Here is a 15,369-nt window from a genome sequence, read left to right as displayed (position 1 = left end):
CAAATTCTCCTGAAAAACTGCTTCTTTTGCCTCAGTATTTAAACCTTTATCAGTGTGAGGCAGATGAGTTTCTACATGTATGCAACAGGATTCATGTCATACAATATAAGTTTGGAGGAAAAGCCTAATTAGCCTCTAAATAATTAGACAAACAAATCAGATTTGGCTATGCTGTTCTACCATGAACATTTAAATACTTGTGTCTCCTCTCCCATGCTCCCAGATCATCAAAATGAACAACATTAATGTGCAAAAAGAGTATGAAACTTCAGCGTGGAGTTGTGAAATTCAAAGCAAAGATCTTATTTATTTTTTCATTAGAGGGTTGGGAGTAAAAAAAATCACCAAGTTCAAAACACTAACAAAAGTTGTATTCAAGGAGGGTAGTCATGTCTGTTACAGACTTTGAAATAACGGATGAAGAAATATCCTTAAATCACCGCACTGAGAAGGAGAAAACTATAAGACATATTGGCTATTTCTCTTCATCATACTCTGTGAAAAAAATTCGGGTTAGAATCTGTTTGTTTCTGGTGGAGCTGTGTGAGAGGTTCATTTTCTTTGAAGTCGTCTGCAATATGATCCCCTTTTGCACTGTCAAGCTTGGCTACCTCAATTACCAGGCAGCCATTTTGAACTTGTGTTTTATTGGAACTTCAATACTTACCCCTGTGTTTGTGGGATGGCTTGCTGATGTCTGTCTAAGAAGAAACAAACTGGTATATGTTTGCTTATGTCTACATTTTCTAGGTGAGTGTCCTCTTCTGACTGGACTGTTTTGCAACTTAATTGAATAGCTTTTTGGTAGAGTTTTCACTTTCTATTATCCTTATCTTGCTGTTAGCCTAAAATGTGATAAATGAAGAGTATTGTTTCAATTTATACTATTCTTTGTATTATTTGAGGGATGCTAGTAAACATCTGTGCATATGTGTGAGTGTGGATGTGTGGATGCTTTGATACCTATATCGTTGCACTGATTATCTTTTATAATAATTACCTCTTTATGTGTCTGTCTTCTGTGCTTCAAATGTGCTCCTTTCCCCCTTCCTGCCCCAAGCCCAAATTCGTGACAAATTCTATGTGAAACCTGAAGTTCACTTGCTTCACAACTACAATGAAATGTGCTAAGAAGGGTTTTGAAGTTCACGTAGAATAATTGAGGATGTTTTCATCAAAAGGTGGTTTTTAATTAGCCATATAGTAATTAAGATTGCATATGCAGGCATGATTTCTATATTATGAACTATGGCTATATGCTAAACAAATGAATGAATTCAAGCACTACACTGTGCTTCTTTATATAGAGAAAAATAAATAATCTACACAAGTTTGGGAGTCAAGAGATTGTGAAAAATGTTGGGGAGATATCAAGATTGTTTGATACGGTATAGAGAATAAGTTGATGAACAGTCTGGAACTTGGGGCTGAAAAGTTATGTTGTTCTTCTGGACAACAGAGTCACTGAAGATATAATTAAAACATTTGGGAAATGTTTTTCTTCAATAAAAAGGATAGACAACCACAGTGACAGGTTTTGTACAGGGAGACCAGAACACCTCAGAGGATAGTCTAGGAGAGGTGTCAATCCAGGAGAGAACATGGAAAAAAAAAAAAAACATTAAAACTTGGCTACTAAATAAGAGAATATGATAGAAAAACAAACATTAACTCCAAGTTTCTGAGCTGAGGAACTTAGGAAGGTAGTATGCAATTCACCATTAGTGAGAAGTGTAGCAGAAATGTAGTTTTGGGGGAACAGGGGAGGAGATAAATGAGGAAGGGGTGGATATTAGGTATCCAACATATCACCCAATTTCCAGCAGGTGATCAATTACCTTCACCATTCATCCAATAGAGTGTGATTTAAACATAACTTCTTCACTGCTCCAGTTTTGTTAAATAAAAACAAAGCCACTGCATGGCAAATATTCAGTCAACATTCAACAAACATTCCTCAGTGACCACTTTGTGCCAGGCATTGTCCCAGGATCTGGGAATGCAACAGAGGAGGAATGTAGTCTCTTCTCTGTTGGAGTTGACTTTCCGAAGAAAGAGAAACGTAAACAAGCTAATGACATTATGCCAGGTGCTCAGTACTGTTATGATGAAAAATATGGCTCAGTAAGGGGACAGGGGAGACTAAACAGTGACATGGTTACTATTCTGTATCTGGGAATGTTTTCTGATAAGGAGACATTTAGGCAAGCATCTGAATGGTTTCTCTTCTGAATTTGCTAAGAGACCACACCCATAGATTTTGGTAACTTCTTATTTAACATGGTAATTCCTATCAGTCTAAATTCTTGTGTAAGCCATCAGACTAGGACTGAAGTCCCAATTTTAGAATTTGACCAACAAAAGACCTACGTCAACTCCATAACCATTCATTTTCTTACTAAAAGCTATTTCCTTGGCCCCCACTCAGAGCTGCCATCAAATTCCAACCAGCCACTGAGTATCAGAGGTTCTATCAAAAATGTGTCTTTTATTTCCAATGTTAAACCTTAGCTCAAAACTGCAGATTGCTTTTTCTTGATCATTACAATGGCCTACTTACTGGTCTATCAGTATGACTCCAATCCATATACCTTTCTACTAACAACATTGACTTCCTCAGCCAATAAATCTATATATTGGCTGTATTATCTAAAAAAACAAAATCCAACTTAGTACAAAAGAACCTTTACAATCTGTCCCAAATTTACCTCTCCAGACTTTTGTGTCAATATGTGACCTCAACCATGCTGAACTTCTTGTCTACTACCCTTCTTTAAAAATTTTACATATGCTTTTTTGTATGTCTGAAATTTTCAACCTTCCTTTATGTTTCTGCCCCATATCCAAGACTTGAAAAATCCTGTCCTTCCTTCAAGACCCATGTTGTTCACTTCTCTGTGCTCACCCATACTCTAATCAAACCTCTATAATTTCATTTAGCACATTATAATATAATTTCCACCTGTATGTCTGTCTTCTCTGATGGACTCATTAGCTTCTGGAGAGGAAATCCAGTGGGGCCGCACGACCTAGCAGAGGAGATAGCACATCTTGGTGTTTTACAAAGACCTGTGAAGTATGTGTGCTGATTATGTAGTGCACAATAGCACACATCAAAGAGGAGACTTTCTATCATACGTGTAATAGACTTGTATCTTTATTACATCAATTTTACCACAGATAAAAATAAAGTTTTGATCCAATGAAATCAACATATTTTCTCAAAAGATGGAAGCAAAGCATCTTTCTAATGTACACAAAGGTAAAAGTGTTTTGTCTTTAGGGACGCCTGGGTGGCTCAGTTGGCTAAGCATCCAACTCTTGATTTCAGTTCAGGCGATGATTTCATGCTTTGTGAGCTTGAGCCCCGGGTCAGGCTCTGCACTGACAGCATAGGATTCTCTCTCTCCTTTCTCTCTGCCCCTCCCCTGCTTGTGAGTGCTCTCTCTCTCTCTCTCTCTCAAAATAAGTAAACAAATGTATATTTTTAAAAGTGTTTGTCTTTAAATATATGGTTGCTGCAAGAAGTAACTTCTCTGCCCATCCCCTTTGGGTGCCCTTAGCCTAGCCAGGCCTCACATCACCCTTCCAGAGACAAGTGGACTGAGTGGCAGAGAAAAAGCAGTTGGTATCACATCTGGCCAAACTTGACAGGAAACATCTCAACCTCAGTAATCTAAAGGGCCCACTCTCATGATAAATCAATTTGTTACCAAGCAGCTATTGAGTGCATATATTCTTCACATTATAAAAGCCATTGTAAGAGGGAGATAAAATATTAGACCTAAGTTTTGCCTTTAGGAGCTTATAGTCTAATTGAGAAAATTAACCACACAAAACCACCATGTAAAAATTTATACCAAAAATACGAAAGCCAAATTAATCTAAAAAATGGAAGACGAAAGTAACAGGGAGAAGCATTTTTCACTAATCAAATTGATAAGTAAATAGATAAATAAATAAGATGATTTGACCACTTGATGGGAATTCCAAAAAGAGGCAGATAACATCACGGTTACTCTGTAACATTGGGCAAGTCACTTAACCTCACTAAATCTGATCTATTTTTTTTGAAAAATTGGAATAAGAGAAAATCTACCTCTGACATCACAAAGCTTTTCCAGGATGAAACAATATAATACATATAATTGCTTTGCAGAATTTAAAGAGCTTAGCAAAAGTATGAAATTTCTATCAAACAAGGAAAGTGCTCAAGTGTGGTCCCTGCGAGATGGAAGTGAGAAGGCTTGACTGGCCCCCAGCCCTGTCACTTCCTGTCTTTCCCTCCTCTAGGCTTGCACTGCTTCACCCACCTCACCTTCTTACCTCTGTGTGTGCCGAGATGGCTCTGCCCAGCTGCCTAAGTGAGAGAAATCAAATGGCATTAAAAGGAGAAAGAGAGTAGAAAAGGAAAAGAGACTCTGTTCTTTTTTTTTTTTTTTTAATTTTTTTTTTTCAACGTTTATTTATTTTTGGGACAGAGAGAGACAGAGCATGAACGGGGGAGGGGCAGAGAGAGAGGGAGACACAGAATCGGAAATAGGCTCCAGGCTCCAAGCCATCAGCCCAGAGCCTGATGCGGGGCTCGAACTCACGGACCGCGAGATCGTGACCTGGCTGAAGTCGGACGCTTAACCGACTGCGCCACCCAGGCACCCCAAGAGACTCTGTTCTTCTTACAATCTGATAATGTTCTCCTTAAAACATTTTCTTTAGCAGGCTTTTGACATGTCTGAGATCTTCGAGTTTTCTATCACTCTAGTGACCAAGAACAAATAACCCTTACTAACAGTGGTTGGCTCTGGGGCGTGAGATTACAGGCATCTCTAGCTGCTCATATGACATATTTACAAATTCTGTTAAAATGGACATGATTTGCTTATACATCTGAGAGAAAAGATACGTCAAATTTGAGAGGGGAAAGAACTAGGCCTCTGGATTCATTAAAAGACATATTGAAGGGAGTTTTCACATTTAGAAAAATCATGCTATCTCCAGAATCGCAGTGACTAACAAATATTTTGATAAGACAATCACACAATGATGCTACTTTCAGAGTTAAAACCTTATTTATAACATGGTCTGGTGATTCAGTTGGTCTGTGCCATATTTATTCTCCTTTTTTCTCTCTCTACAGGCACTGTTTTATTATCTGTAGTTGCTTTTCCCTTGGAAGATTTCTATATAGGCACACACCATATGATTAACAATATACCAACAAAGGAGCAGAACAGGCTGTTTTACATGGCACTATTGTTCATCTGCCTTGGCACAGGAGGAATGCGAGCCATCATTTGTCCACCGGATGCTTATAGCCTTCAGGAGTATGGATCCCAGAAACAAATGTCTTTTTTTAACTGGTAAGTAGCACTGGCTAGTAGAGAAACAAAGTTTATGATGTTCCTCTCCCTCCTGGGATTTCTCATTGTTTGCTCTCTGGTACCCTGTTGATGGTAGTAATTCAGTTTTTGTCATTGACTGGGTTGGGTAAGTGAGGACGTGACAATGCCTGTGACAATGATTCAGCCAGGAACTGTGGGAGCCTATGAGTCAGGTACAGACCACCACAGCTTACCAGCACCTTCCTGAAATGCAATGATAAATTAATCTTCCAAATAAACAAGTGGCTTATCATATTAAATACAAGGTGGCTTTGGAGCCAAACAGGCCTGGGTAGAAGTCTCAACTCTACCTAACACAAGCTATCTGACCTTGGTCAAGTCATTTGTTCTTTACAAGTTTCAGTTTAATCATTTATGGAGGGTTATAATGATACCTCTTCTTGGGTTTTATTAGAGGTAATAATGTGTGTATTGTGGGCAGAGAACCTGGCACATCATAGGTGGTCAATAAATGGCAGCTGTTGTTAGTTATGTCTACACTGTAGCAGACTAATGTGGCAGAGGTTATAAATGCACAGGTTAGTGCAGAGAAGATAAAAAGTATTTTACAATTTGTTGAATTGCAGTTTACAATTTTTGTATTTTACAAATTGTAAATTTTTTAAACGTGTTGAACACAATTTGAATACAATTTGTTGAATTATATTTTACAACTTGTTGAAACACAACCAGTACCTCTGTCTTGCATCCACTTCACCTCTAACACCTAAAAGAGTTTGGATTCCATGAAAATCTAACTACTTTCTGTAAATCTTTTTCTCTTTCAGTGAGTTCTTACACAGCTTTATGTGGTTTTAGAATCAATTTTTGTTATCGAATACAGATTCAAAAAAATAAAATTTGGATCTTAAAGTAGAGCATTTCAGCGTTTACTAGCAAATTTTGTTGTTATTATTACTCATCAGTGGAATATCAAGTAGATCTGAGATACATTCTTTTGTTCCCCTGTTTCTGTGAAATGATTTGCCAACATTTTTTCTAAATATTCTGTCTTTCCATCAATGTTAGCAAGGGGAAAAAGCAATGTACAGACAGAATCAGACAAAACATTTAAAGAAAATTCATATTAAAATCATTAAATTAAAAAATTTAGAATCAATAATCTAGGTATATATAACCATGTAACTATCCAAGGCAGTTTCTTCCTTCCTTCCTCCCTCTCTTTTTCTTTCTCTCTTTCTCCTCCCTCCTTTCCTCCTTCCCTCCCTCTTTCTTCCTTTCTTCCTTTCTTTCTTTCTTTCTTTCTTTTTTTCTTTCTTTCTTTCTTTCTTCCCAGTTATATTAATATTACAAAGCACTCAGGCCTGTTTTGGATTCAGTCCAAACGTCAGAAAAAAATGCAGTTTTACCAAGGGTGGAAGGAACTCTTTACTTCCTTATAGCAAATTCTGCCTCCTTGACCTGCCCAAAGGAGAAAGAAAAATCCTTCTTTTTTATTCTATTCGGAGGTTTTAATCCTTAATTAGCAACATCATTTTGATTAAATAAGACTCTGGAGGATTAAGACTGGAGAGCAATCAGTTGTTCTGAAAGATAGCTCTGGAGAATTTATTGTACTGTGGTCTTAGTCATTCAGAGTTGTGTTTAATCAAAGTGACATTTCTCAGTGTTGATTACAAAGGAGACATTATATGAATGAAATATTTCCTTTGGGAAAGGGGGGGACTCCCAATGGGTTTGTACTTTAGGCCTTTAAAAGGGGGATGGGGAGCAGGGTGAAAATGAATTTCTGCAGCCGGGAGGAGCAAGGCCAAATTTAGGATGAACACATTTCAATTTGGCTTCTTATTATTTCCTAATTTCACTAAAATCTCTAATAGAAAGAATCATGCAGAATCTTTAAAACCTAAAGTTAAAGCACCTAGAAATGTGCATGAGGAATCAAGGTGTTACTCTTTCATGTTATAAAGGACCCCCCTGGAAGGTAAGCTTCTTGAAGGCTGAATCTGGTTATTTCAGTTTTTTGATTTTTGTTTTTTTGGTTTTAAGTTCCTAAAACCAAGCTACAGGAAAACTATGAGCGACTGCTTTTTGTAATTTATAGAAAAGAATGTTAACTCTATTGCTGTATATACTGCGGGGGCTTGTGGCAAGATGGACAGGGATCCAACTGGGCAGCCGGCAAACTGATGGGATCCTGGCTCTGTCAGAGGAGTTTTATGCTTTTCAGCAGGTCCCTTAACCTCTCAGAGCACCAGTCCCTCATCCACAAAATGGAGTTACCTTGGAGGGCTGTTTTATAGCTTATTTGATATAAAGTACCCTAGCACATCACAGGTATTCAAATTAGGGTAGCTGTTACTATAATTAAATGACGAGTAAGTCCTCAGCTAAAATCGTTGTCTAAATTCTGGGTAAGAGGGAACCTGTTTAGGAGGAGGCCATCTTTAAATGGGCAGCACATTAATTTAAAATCTATTTCTCCAAGTCAAAAGTGTGTCGAGAAATTACAAGCTTGGTTAATATAATGAATTTCAGTAGTATCTTTAAAAACCAGCATACCACTTGAATCTGTAACCACTTGAAGGCTGCATCCAGTTCTATTTTCAGCACAGATGTCAGATGTTCCTAGTTACAGGACCTTTAATGAGACGTGTCATTGCATCTATACCACCTAAAGCTTCCCAATGATCATGTTAAGTAGTATAGACTGGAAGTCTCGAGCACTGAAAGCCCCACTTCCGAGTGGAGCTGCCAAGTGTAGGTGAGAAAACCACTCCCAGCCAACATCACCATCTGGTACTGGATCTTCCTCAACTATGTACCTTATTGAAAGAATATAGCTAAGCTCCCTGAAATCAAGAGGCATACTAATCTGCCAACATTCTTGTGCTGTTATCTAGATTAGAACCTGGCTCTTCCAGCATTTTCCAAAATCTGAGGTGTGCAATTAAGAGTTACCACACTGGAGATCATCTAGGTAAATACACCTGTGCAGAATCTTTTCTGGAAGCAAAAAGAAAGGTGGATAATTAAGTCTGTCTATAACCATAATTTTAAATTCTACTGCAATTAACTTCAAATCTTGCTTCCACATTTCTCTAGTTACTTTACCTGATAATTTGCATCCTATCTGCATATCATAGTCTGTTGCTAACCAGTTACCAGAGTGAATTATACATGATTTGAAAGTCCAAATAGAATATTGGTGGAGTTCTTCAAAAAGTCTAGAGACTGACTTATTCCATCCCAGAAATTTTGAATATCTAGTACTCAAATTTATTCTATATAATATTTGTTTCCCACTAAAATATTCTGATGTTAATACTTACTTGAATTTAATAACTTTTATCTTAGGGAAACACCAGAGGTAAAAATTTGTTATCCCACGGAATGTTTTTTCGGAAGCTGTTTAATATTTACTTGAGTGTTGTTTGAAAGCAGCGATTCTCAATCCTAGATGTACATAAAAGTCACCTGAGGAATCTTAAAAATACTGATTCCTGGGGTGCCTGGGTGGCTCAATTGGTTAAGTCTCTGACGTTAGCCTAGGTCATGATCTCACCGTTACCAGTTTGAGCCCCACATTGGGTTCTGTGCTATCAGCTCAGAGCCTGGAGTCTGTGTCTCCCTCTCTCTCTGCCCCTCTCCCACTCATACTCTCTCTCTCTCTCTCTCTCTCTCTCAAAAATAAACTTGAAAAAAAAGAAATACTGATTCCTGGGCCTTGACATCAAAGGTTCCAAATATATTGGTTTGAGGTGAGACTGAGAGACCAGAATTTTTTTTTTTAAGCTGCCTAAGTAGTCAGGTTTAAGAACAACTGCTCTCAAGCAATTGCCTACTTTTAAGAATCACCTAAGGGCTTTATTTAAAAATGTTTTCCAGACCCCACCCACAACCACTTAGATCAGAATTTCCTGAAAGCATCGCTAGGGAATGTACACATTTATCAAGTGCTTCAGAATTGTGAAAACAATTCCAGAAGTTTGAGGGAAAGGAATTCCAATGTGGTCTAGGGATACCTTGCAAAGATATGAAACTAAACATTGAGCACACACACTGGATGCCACACGGCTTTGGAAAGTTTTGATGATTCATAGCAATTTTTCACCACACCTAAAAATCTATCTGAGTGAGAAAATCTACATGATCCTTGAGAAGAGAAACAAAATATGAATCTACTGAATTCTGCAGTAGTAAAATCATAATTTATGAAGTACATTTCAGCCATCAAAATCAAAGCAGTTTGTGGAATAACTGTATTAATATTCAAAATATCATGTGAGTTACATACTGAGAAATAGCCTGTAAATAGCTTTAAGAGAATCACTGGGTGCCTGGATGGCTCAGTTGGTTAGGCATCCAGCTTTGGGTCAAGTCATGATCTCACAGTTCTCCTGTGTTTGAGCCCTGCATCAGGCTTCACGCTGACGGAGTGGAGCCTGCTTGGGATTCTCTCTCTGACCCTTCCCTGCACACTTGCATGCTCTCTCTCTCTCTCTCTCAAAATAAATAAATAAAGTTTTTAAAAAATATACAAAAGAAATCTTCCAAACTTCTATTTGCACGGGTCCTACTCAAGTTTAACAAATGCTACCCACCTACTCTTATAACAATAGGCACCGCCTTTAACTTTGCCAAAGTTGTAAGCTTTCAGGAAATACACTCAGAATTCCTCTCCAACATACAATTGTGGAAACCAAAGAATATTGAGGAAAAGAAAGACAAATTTCTTACATGACTTACTGCTCCTGCCTTTTCTTAAAGCCTGAGTGGTCACATTTAAAATTAGTAGGTACATGACTAGGGACTTATTTCCATCAGTAAATATGCGATAGTCTAAAGTTTTTAAGGAAATAAGAAAATGATACACAGGAGCAACTGTGGATGAGAGTAAGTTAAAAGAAGGAGAGGCAGGGAGAGAAAGAGTGAAATATTCTCCTAAATTTCTTATTTAAAAATATACCTTTTACTTTAATCATACTATCTCTTCACCAAAATCAATATCTTCCTTTATTAAATTTCCTCTTCTTTAACTGCAGTGTTGAAAAAAAAGTATGGATAAACAATAAGACCTGTAAAAATTCCATTTGATCCTTCTTTCCCCAAATTCATGGCTACCAGAGTGTTCTCTGAAGTACTTCAATGGGCCAATGTTTCTACTAAAAGAAGCAAACTTTGACAACAGCCATCCACCAGGGTTTCAGTGCCCAAGTGTTTCCTTGACGCTTCCGAACAGTTCAATTCTATCCCATTGAAGAGCCACCAATCCCCTGGTGAATTATCTCAATATTGTTCAGTACAGAATAAAATGTTCTCCCTGAACTCCGTAAATTGTCCACTACCACCATGAACACCTGAAAGCTTTCCTCCCCTCTTGGTATATTCTCAGGTTAAGAAAAACCATTTCAAACCATTTCCCCTAAAATCACTTACAATAACTCTGAAGTAGGTGAAACTTGGTCCGTCTAAGACATGACAAAATATTCGAGCGACTCTAATAATGATTACTAAATAAGGTAAGGCAAATATTTAAAAGAAATAATCTCAAAAGTATTGCTGAGGTTTTAGCAACAAGTTTTTCCCCCCTTATTTGTATTCAATACCATAGGATCATGAAGACAAAAAAAATCAGATTTCTATGTACTCCCCATTATTTGCAGTTCCCAGTCTGTATTTAAAAGTAGACTAAAGAAACATATTTTTACTGCTGCTTTCAATTTTCCTTAATCACTGGTATTTATTTTGCTTTAGTGCTTTGCTCTCTGACTTTCTGTGTGAGAGGTGCTTTATATACTCAATTTGCTAGTGAGCTATGAGATGAAAGGAGTCTTAATGGTGAGTTTGAAGATGGTAGATTTTTATTTCTCTTATTTTTTTTACAGTTGATACATATACAATTTCCCCCTTAATTATCTATGGCTTATCCTGTCCATGGATCAATAAAGACATATATAAAACATGCCTGTACTAGGTAATTCTTTCAGAAAATTACACAATCAAATAGGTCGGATGGCATCTGTTAAAATACATGGAGTACTTTATGTGAAATCTCTTCCTATGCCTAGATATTCAGCACTATAATTCTTTTGTTTCTAACTACCTTTCACAAGATTTAAGTCTTGGAATAATTGTAATTTTCTTTGACCTTCTTTAGAGTAATTTCGTGTACATCACCATGTGGTGTTTAGAAGAGCCACACGATGTCTTCTTGGATTTTCTCAGCAACATTTAACATTTAAAAAAAAGGGGGGGTTTCCTAAAGATTGAAAGAAATATAACACTGCTTGCGGCTCCAGCTTCTCTCAGTTGCTGACAGCCACAGCTCAAGTGTGCAGCATGAAAGGATGACCGGAGGCTGAGCCTAGGGACTCTCCCCAGTTGTCCTACAAAACTCTGTTTGTCTCACCTGCATCGTGACAAGTTTCTATTAGTGGACGATAGTGAACCAGTTTCCTCAGCATGGCCATGTTTCATGTTCGATTACTTTCCCAGGTCAATTATTCAGTTTATTGTTCTATGTTGTTGTTTGATCAGTTGATTTTTTTTTTAATTTTTTTTTTCATCGTTTATTTATTTTTGGGACAGAGAGAGACAGAGCATGAACGGGGGAGGGGCAGAGAGAGAGGGAGACACAGAATCGGAAACAGGCTCCAGGCTCCGAGCCATCAGCCCAGAGCCCAACGCGGGGCTCGAACTCACGGACCGCGAGATCGTGACCTGGCTGAAGTTGGATGCTTAACCGACTGCGCCACCCAGGCGCCCCTGATCAGTTGATTTTTTATGACATGCTGTGTTATTCATCAAATACTTATTTACTAGTCTTTTATTGTGGGCCTAGAGCTGTGTGGCCCCCTTGGCATTACCTATAGCAAGTATCCAGTATCCATTCTTCTCTCTCTCCTCCTCCTTTAGATTAGTTCTAACATTTTCCTTTCTCCTCAGACCTTTAATATCCCTTTCCCGTAGCCAGTCCTGCCTGGCGACTCTCTTTTCACTTAGAGGGGATAAAAAGGAAGTAGAGGAGAGGCGAGGGAAGAGCGGGGGGAGGGGAGGAAAACAAGAGGGAGACAGGGAGGGAGGGAAAAGGAAGGAAGAGTGGATCAATTAGAACAAGTAGAGGAAATGCCAAAGGATGACCCATAGTGGTCATACTCTTGACAGACCCATCCCCCAGAGTTTGGGCACAACCTGTGACCTGACTCCACCCAACAGAATATGGCAGAGATGACAGGGTATAAATCCTTGATTATGTCGCTATATGGCAAAAGTGAAGAGATTGTGTGGTGTAATTAAAGTTTCTAATCATTTGATTTTAAATTAATCAAAGAAGAGATTATCCCGGAATCCTGCATAGGCCTGATCTAATCAGGGAGGCCCTTTAAATCTTAATGATAATGTTAAGTGTTCTAAAACTTAGATCTATTAGTGTTTGCCCAATTGAAACATTTACCCAAACTCATAAAACTATATATTTAAACAGGTATTTTACTGTATTTAATTCTACCTCAGTAAATGTTTTAATTTAATGTTAAGACCCCCCCTCTGCAATGTGATTCTAACAATGTATTCTAATAATTCATTAGACCCAATGGAAGGTTGACAGGCAGAGATTAACTAGCAAACCAGACTGCTAGTTTAGGTACTTATTTGTAATACTATTCATTGGGAAGAAATACCGAAACTTTTATTCAAATGACAGTCGTGTCTTTGGTTTAATGCATTGTCCAGATATAACCTGAGTTTACCCATACTTTGAAAAGTGGAATAAATAGGAAGATTCAACTCTTTAACCATGCAGCCTTTTCCGGATTCATTAGGCATATTCAGTGAAGTGTTGTGTATGGCTTCTCTAACACCACAACACATAGATGAGCGGTTGCTGTAGAGACTATATGGCCTGCAAAGCCTAAAATATTTACTATGAGGCCCTTTGTAGAAAAAGTTTGTCAACTTCTACTTTAGATAAGAGAACACATTCTTTCCACATGTAATCTCAAAAGGAATGAAACACAGATGACAAAATTGGTTAAGACTCCATAGCTGATATGTATACACTTACTAAGAAATCTAATAAACAATATTTGAAAATTCTAGTTCAGGGGCACCTGGGTGGCTCAGTCGGTTAAGCGTCCGACTTCGGCTCGGGTCATGATCTCACGGCTCGTGAGTTCGAGCCCCGCGTCGGGCTCTGTGCTGACAGCTCAGAGCCTGGAGCCTGTTTCGGATTCTGTGTCTCCCTCTCTCTCTCTGACCCTCCCCCATTCATCCTCTGTCTCTCTCTGTCTCAAAAGTAAATAAACGTTAAAAAAAATTAAAAAAAAAAAAGAAAATTCTAGTTTAGCCAACATGCCACAATTTTATAGCTTAAATGTATATACAAGCGGGAGGAGCGAAGATGGCAGAACAGCATGGAAGTTTTTTGTGTGTTTCGCATCCATGAAATACTGCCAGACTAACACTAAACCATCCTACACACCTAGAAAACTGACTGGAGGATTAACACAACGATCTGCACAACCTGAACCACAGAATTCAGTAGGTACACAGCATGGAGAAGTGAACATGGGGAGCGAGAGGCGCAGGAAGGGAGGTGGTTTTGCCAGTGGAGAGAGGACGGAGACTGGGGGGGGGGGGGCGAGAATACGGGAAAAGCACCCCTCCCCAAAGCAGCTGGAGAGAAAGTAGAAAATTGGAAACAGCTGCAGGGACTAAACTAAAAAAAGGAGAAAGGAGAAGGTTTAAATTCCATTAAGACTGTAAACAAGGGGAGTGCAGAGTCTGCAACTCCACAGCTCCATACGTGGCGGTGCTCTGGCGGGAAGGGAGAATCACCAGGAACAGAGTGGGACCCGGGAGGATCTCGGGCCACATGGGGAAAAACGGTTCACTGCTAGAAGGACATTTGGTAGAGACAGTTGAAGCCACCTGGTCCCAGCAGATCCCAGAGGGTGGCCACATTCTCTGGTGCTGGAACAATGTCATTAAGGGTGAAGCCTGGTGCCAGATGTGTGTTGTGATCTTCCATAATCCCTGAAAAGCTGCTGCTACACCATCTCATGAACATTTTGGGGGGCAGACTGGCACCTGGCTGCAGTCTCGGGGCACTGGCAGCAGCAGGGTCCAGCAAGCATTCCAGGGTGCAGCCAACACTCAGCCATTGCTCATTCGGCCATTGCTCGGTAAGACCCTCCACAGAGGGGCAGAACGGGTCAAAGCTGCAGTCCTTCAAAAGTAAGGGGCTTGGGAAAGCAGCCACATATGAGACAAAACTCAGGAGAGAGGTACTGCCTGGGGCCTGGTCACAGAGAGTGAAAAAGCAGGGAATGGACGAAAGCTGAAGACAGACGACAGGTGCATGATTGCTGATCTGGGAGAACAGACTGGGTAGCTGGGTGGCACCATTTTCACCCCTCTGGCACATGAGCATACGCACCTACAGGCACTTCAATAATCCACCTCAGTAGGCTAGCAGCGCCATCTAGTGGAAAGCAGAGCCATTACACTGAGCCCCACCCAACTGGGTCAACCTTTCTCTTCAAGAACACAAGTCTCACCATCTACTTAGTATATGGACTATAAAGCGATACCTAGACTGCCTTTTAGGGGAAAAAGAAATAATTTCAGTCCTACTTCAATCTGTTAGCAGTCCCATCTATTCAATTTTCTTTCTTTTTTTTTTTTTTCTCTTTTACACTTCTTTTTCTTGAAAACAGAAAGAGAGGGGCGCCTGGGTGGCGCAGTCGGTTAAGCGTCCGACTTCAGCCAGGTCACGATCTCGCGGTCCGTGAGTTCGAGCCCCGCGTCAGGCTCTGGGCTGATGGCTCAGAGCCTGGAGCCTGTTTCCAATTCTGTGTCTCCCTCTCTCTCTGCCCCTCCCCCGTTCATGCTCTGTCTCTCTCTGTCCCAAAAATAAATAAACGTTGAAAAAAAAAATTTAATAAATAAATAAAAAAAAAAGAAAACAGAAAGAGAAAAAATTCATTTTTATTTTCAATTTTTATTAAAGATATTTTTCTTTAAT

The 15,369-nt window shown here is 39.2% G+C and overlaps 1 protein-coding gene across 1 annotated transcript in view; it reads left to right on the top strand.

Annotated features, from left to right (window-relative positions):
• The first annotated feature begins 389 nt into the window (after positions 1-389).
• Positions 390-15,369, top strand: part of SLC15A5 (solute carrier family 15 member 5) — an 86,163-nt gene continuing 71,183 nt past the window's right edge. Inside the window, exons 1-2 of the mRNA XM_043562194.1 lie at positions 390-750; positions 5,138-5,360. Coding sequence (XP_043418129.1) covers positions 390-750; positions 5,138-5,360 — 584 coding nt within the window. The remainder of the gene's footprint in view (positions 751-5,137; positions 5,361-15,369) is intronic.

Source organism: Prionailurus bengalensis, chromosome B4, assembly GCF_016509475.1.
Source record: "Prionailurus bengalensis isolate Pbe53 chromosome B4, Fcat_Pben_1.1_paternal_pri, whole genome shotgun sequence".
NCBI classification, from domain to species: domain Eukaryota; kingdom Metazoa; phylum Chordata; class Mammalia; order Carnivora; family Felidae; genus Prionailurus; species Prionailurus bengalensis.
Note: the sequence above shows the minus strand (reverse complement) of the source record. Positions and strands in the feature narration are given on the sequence as shown.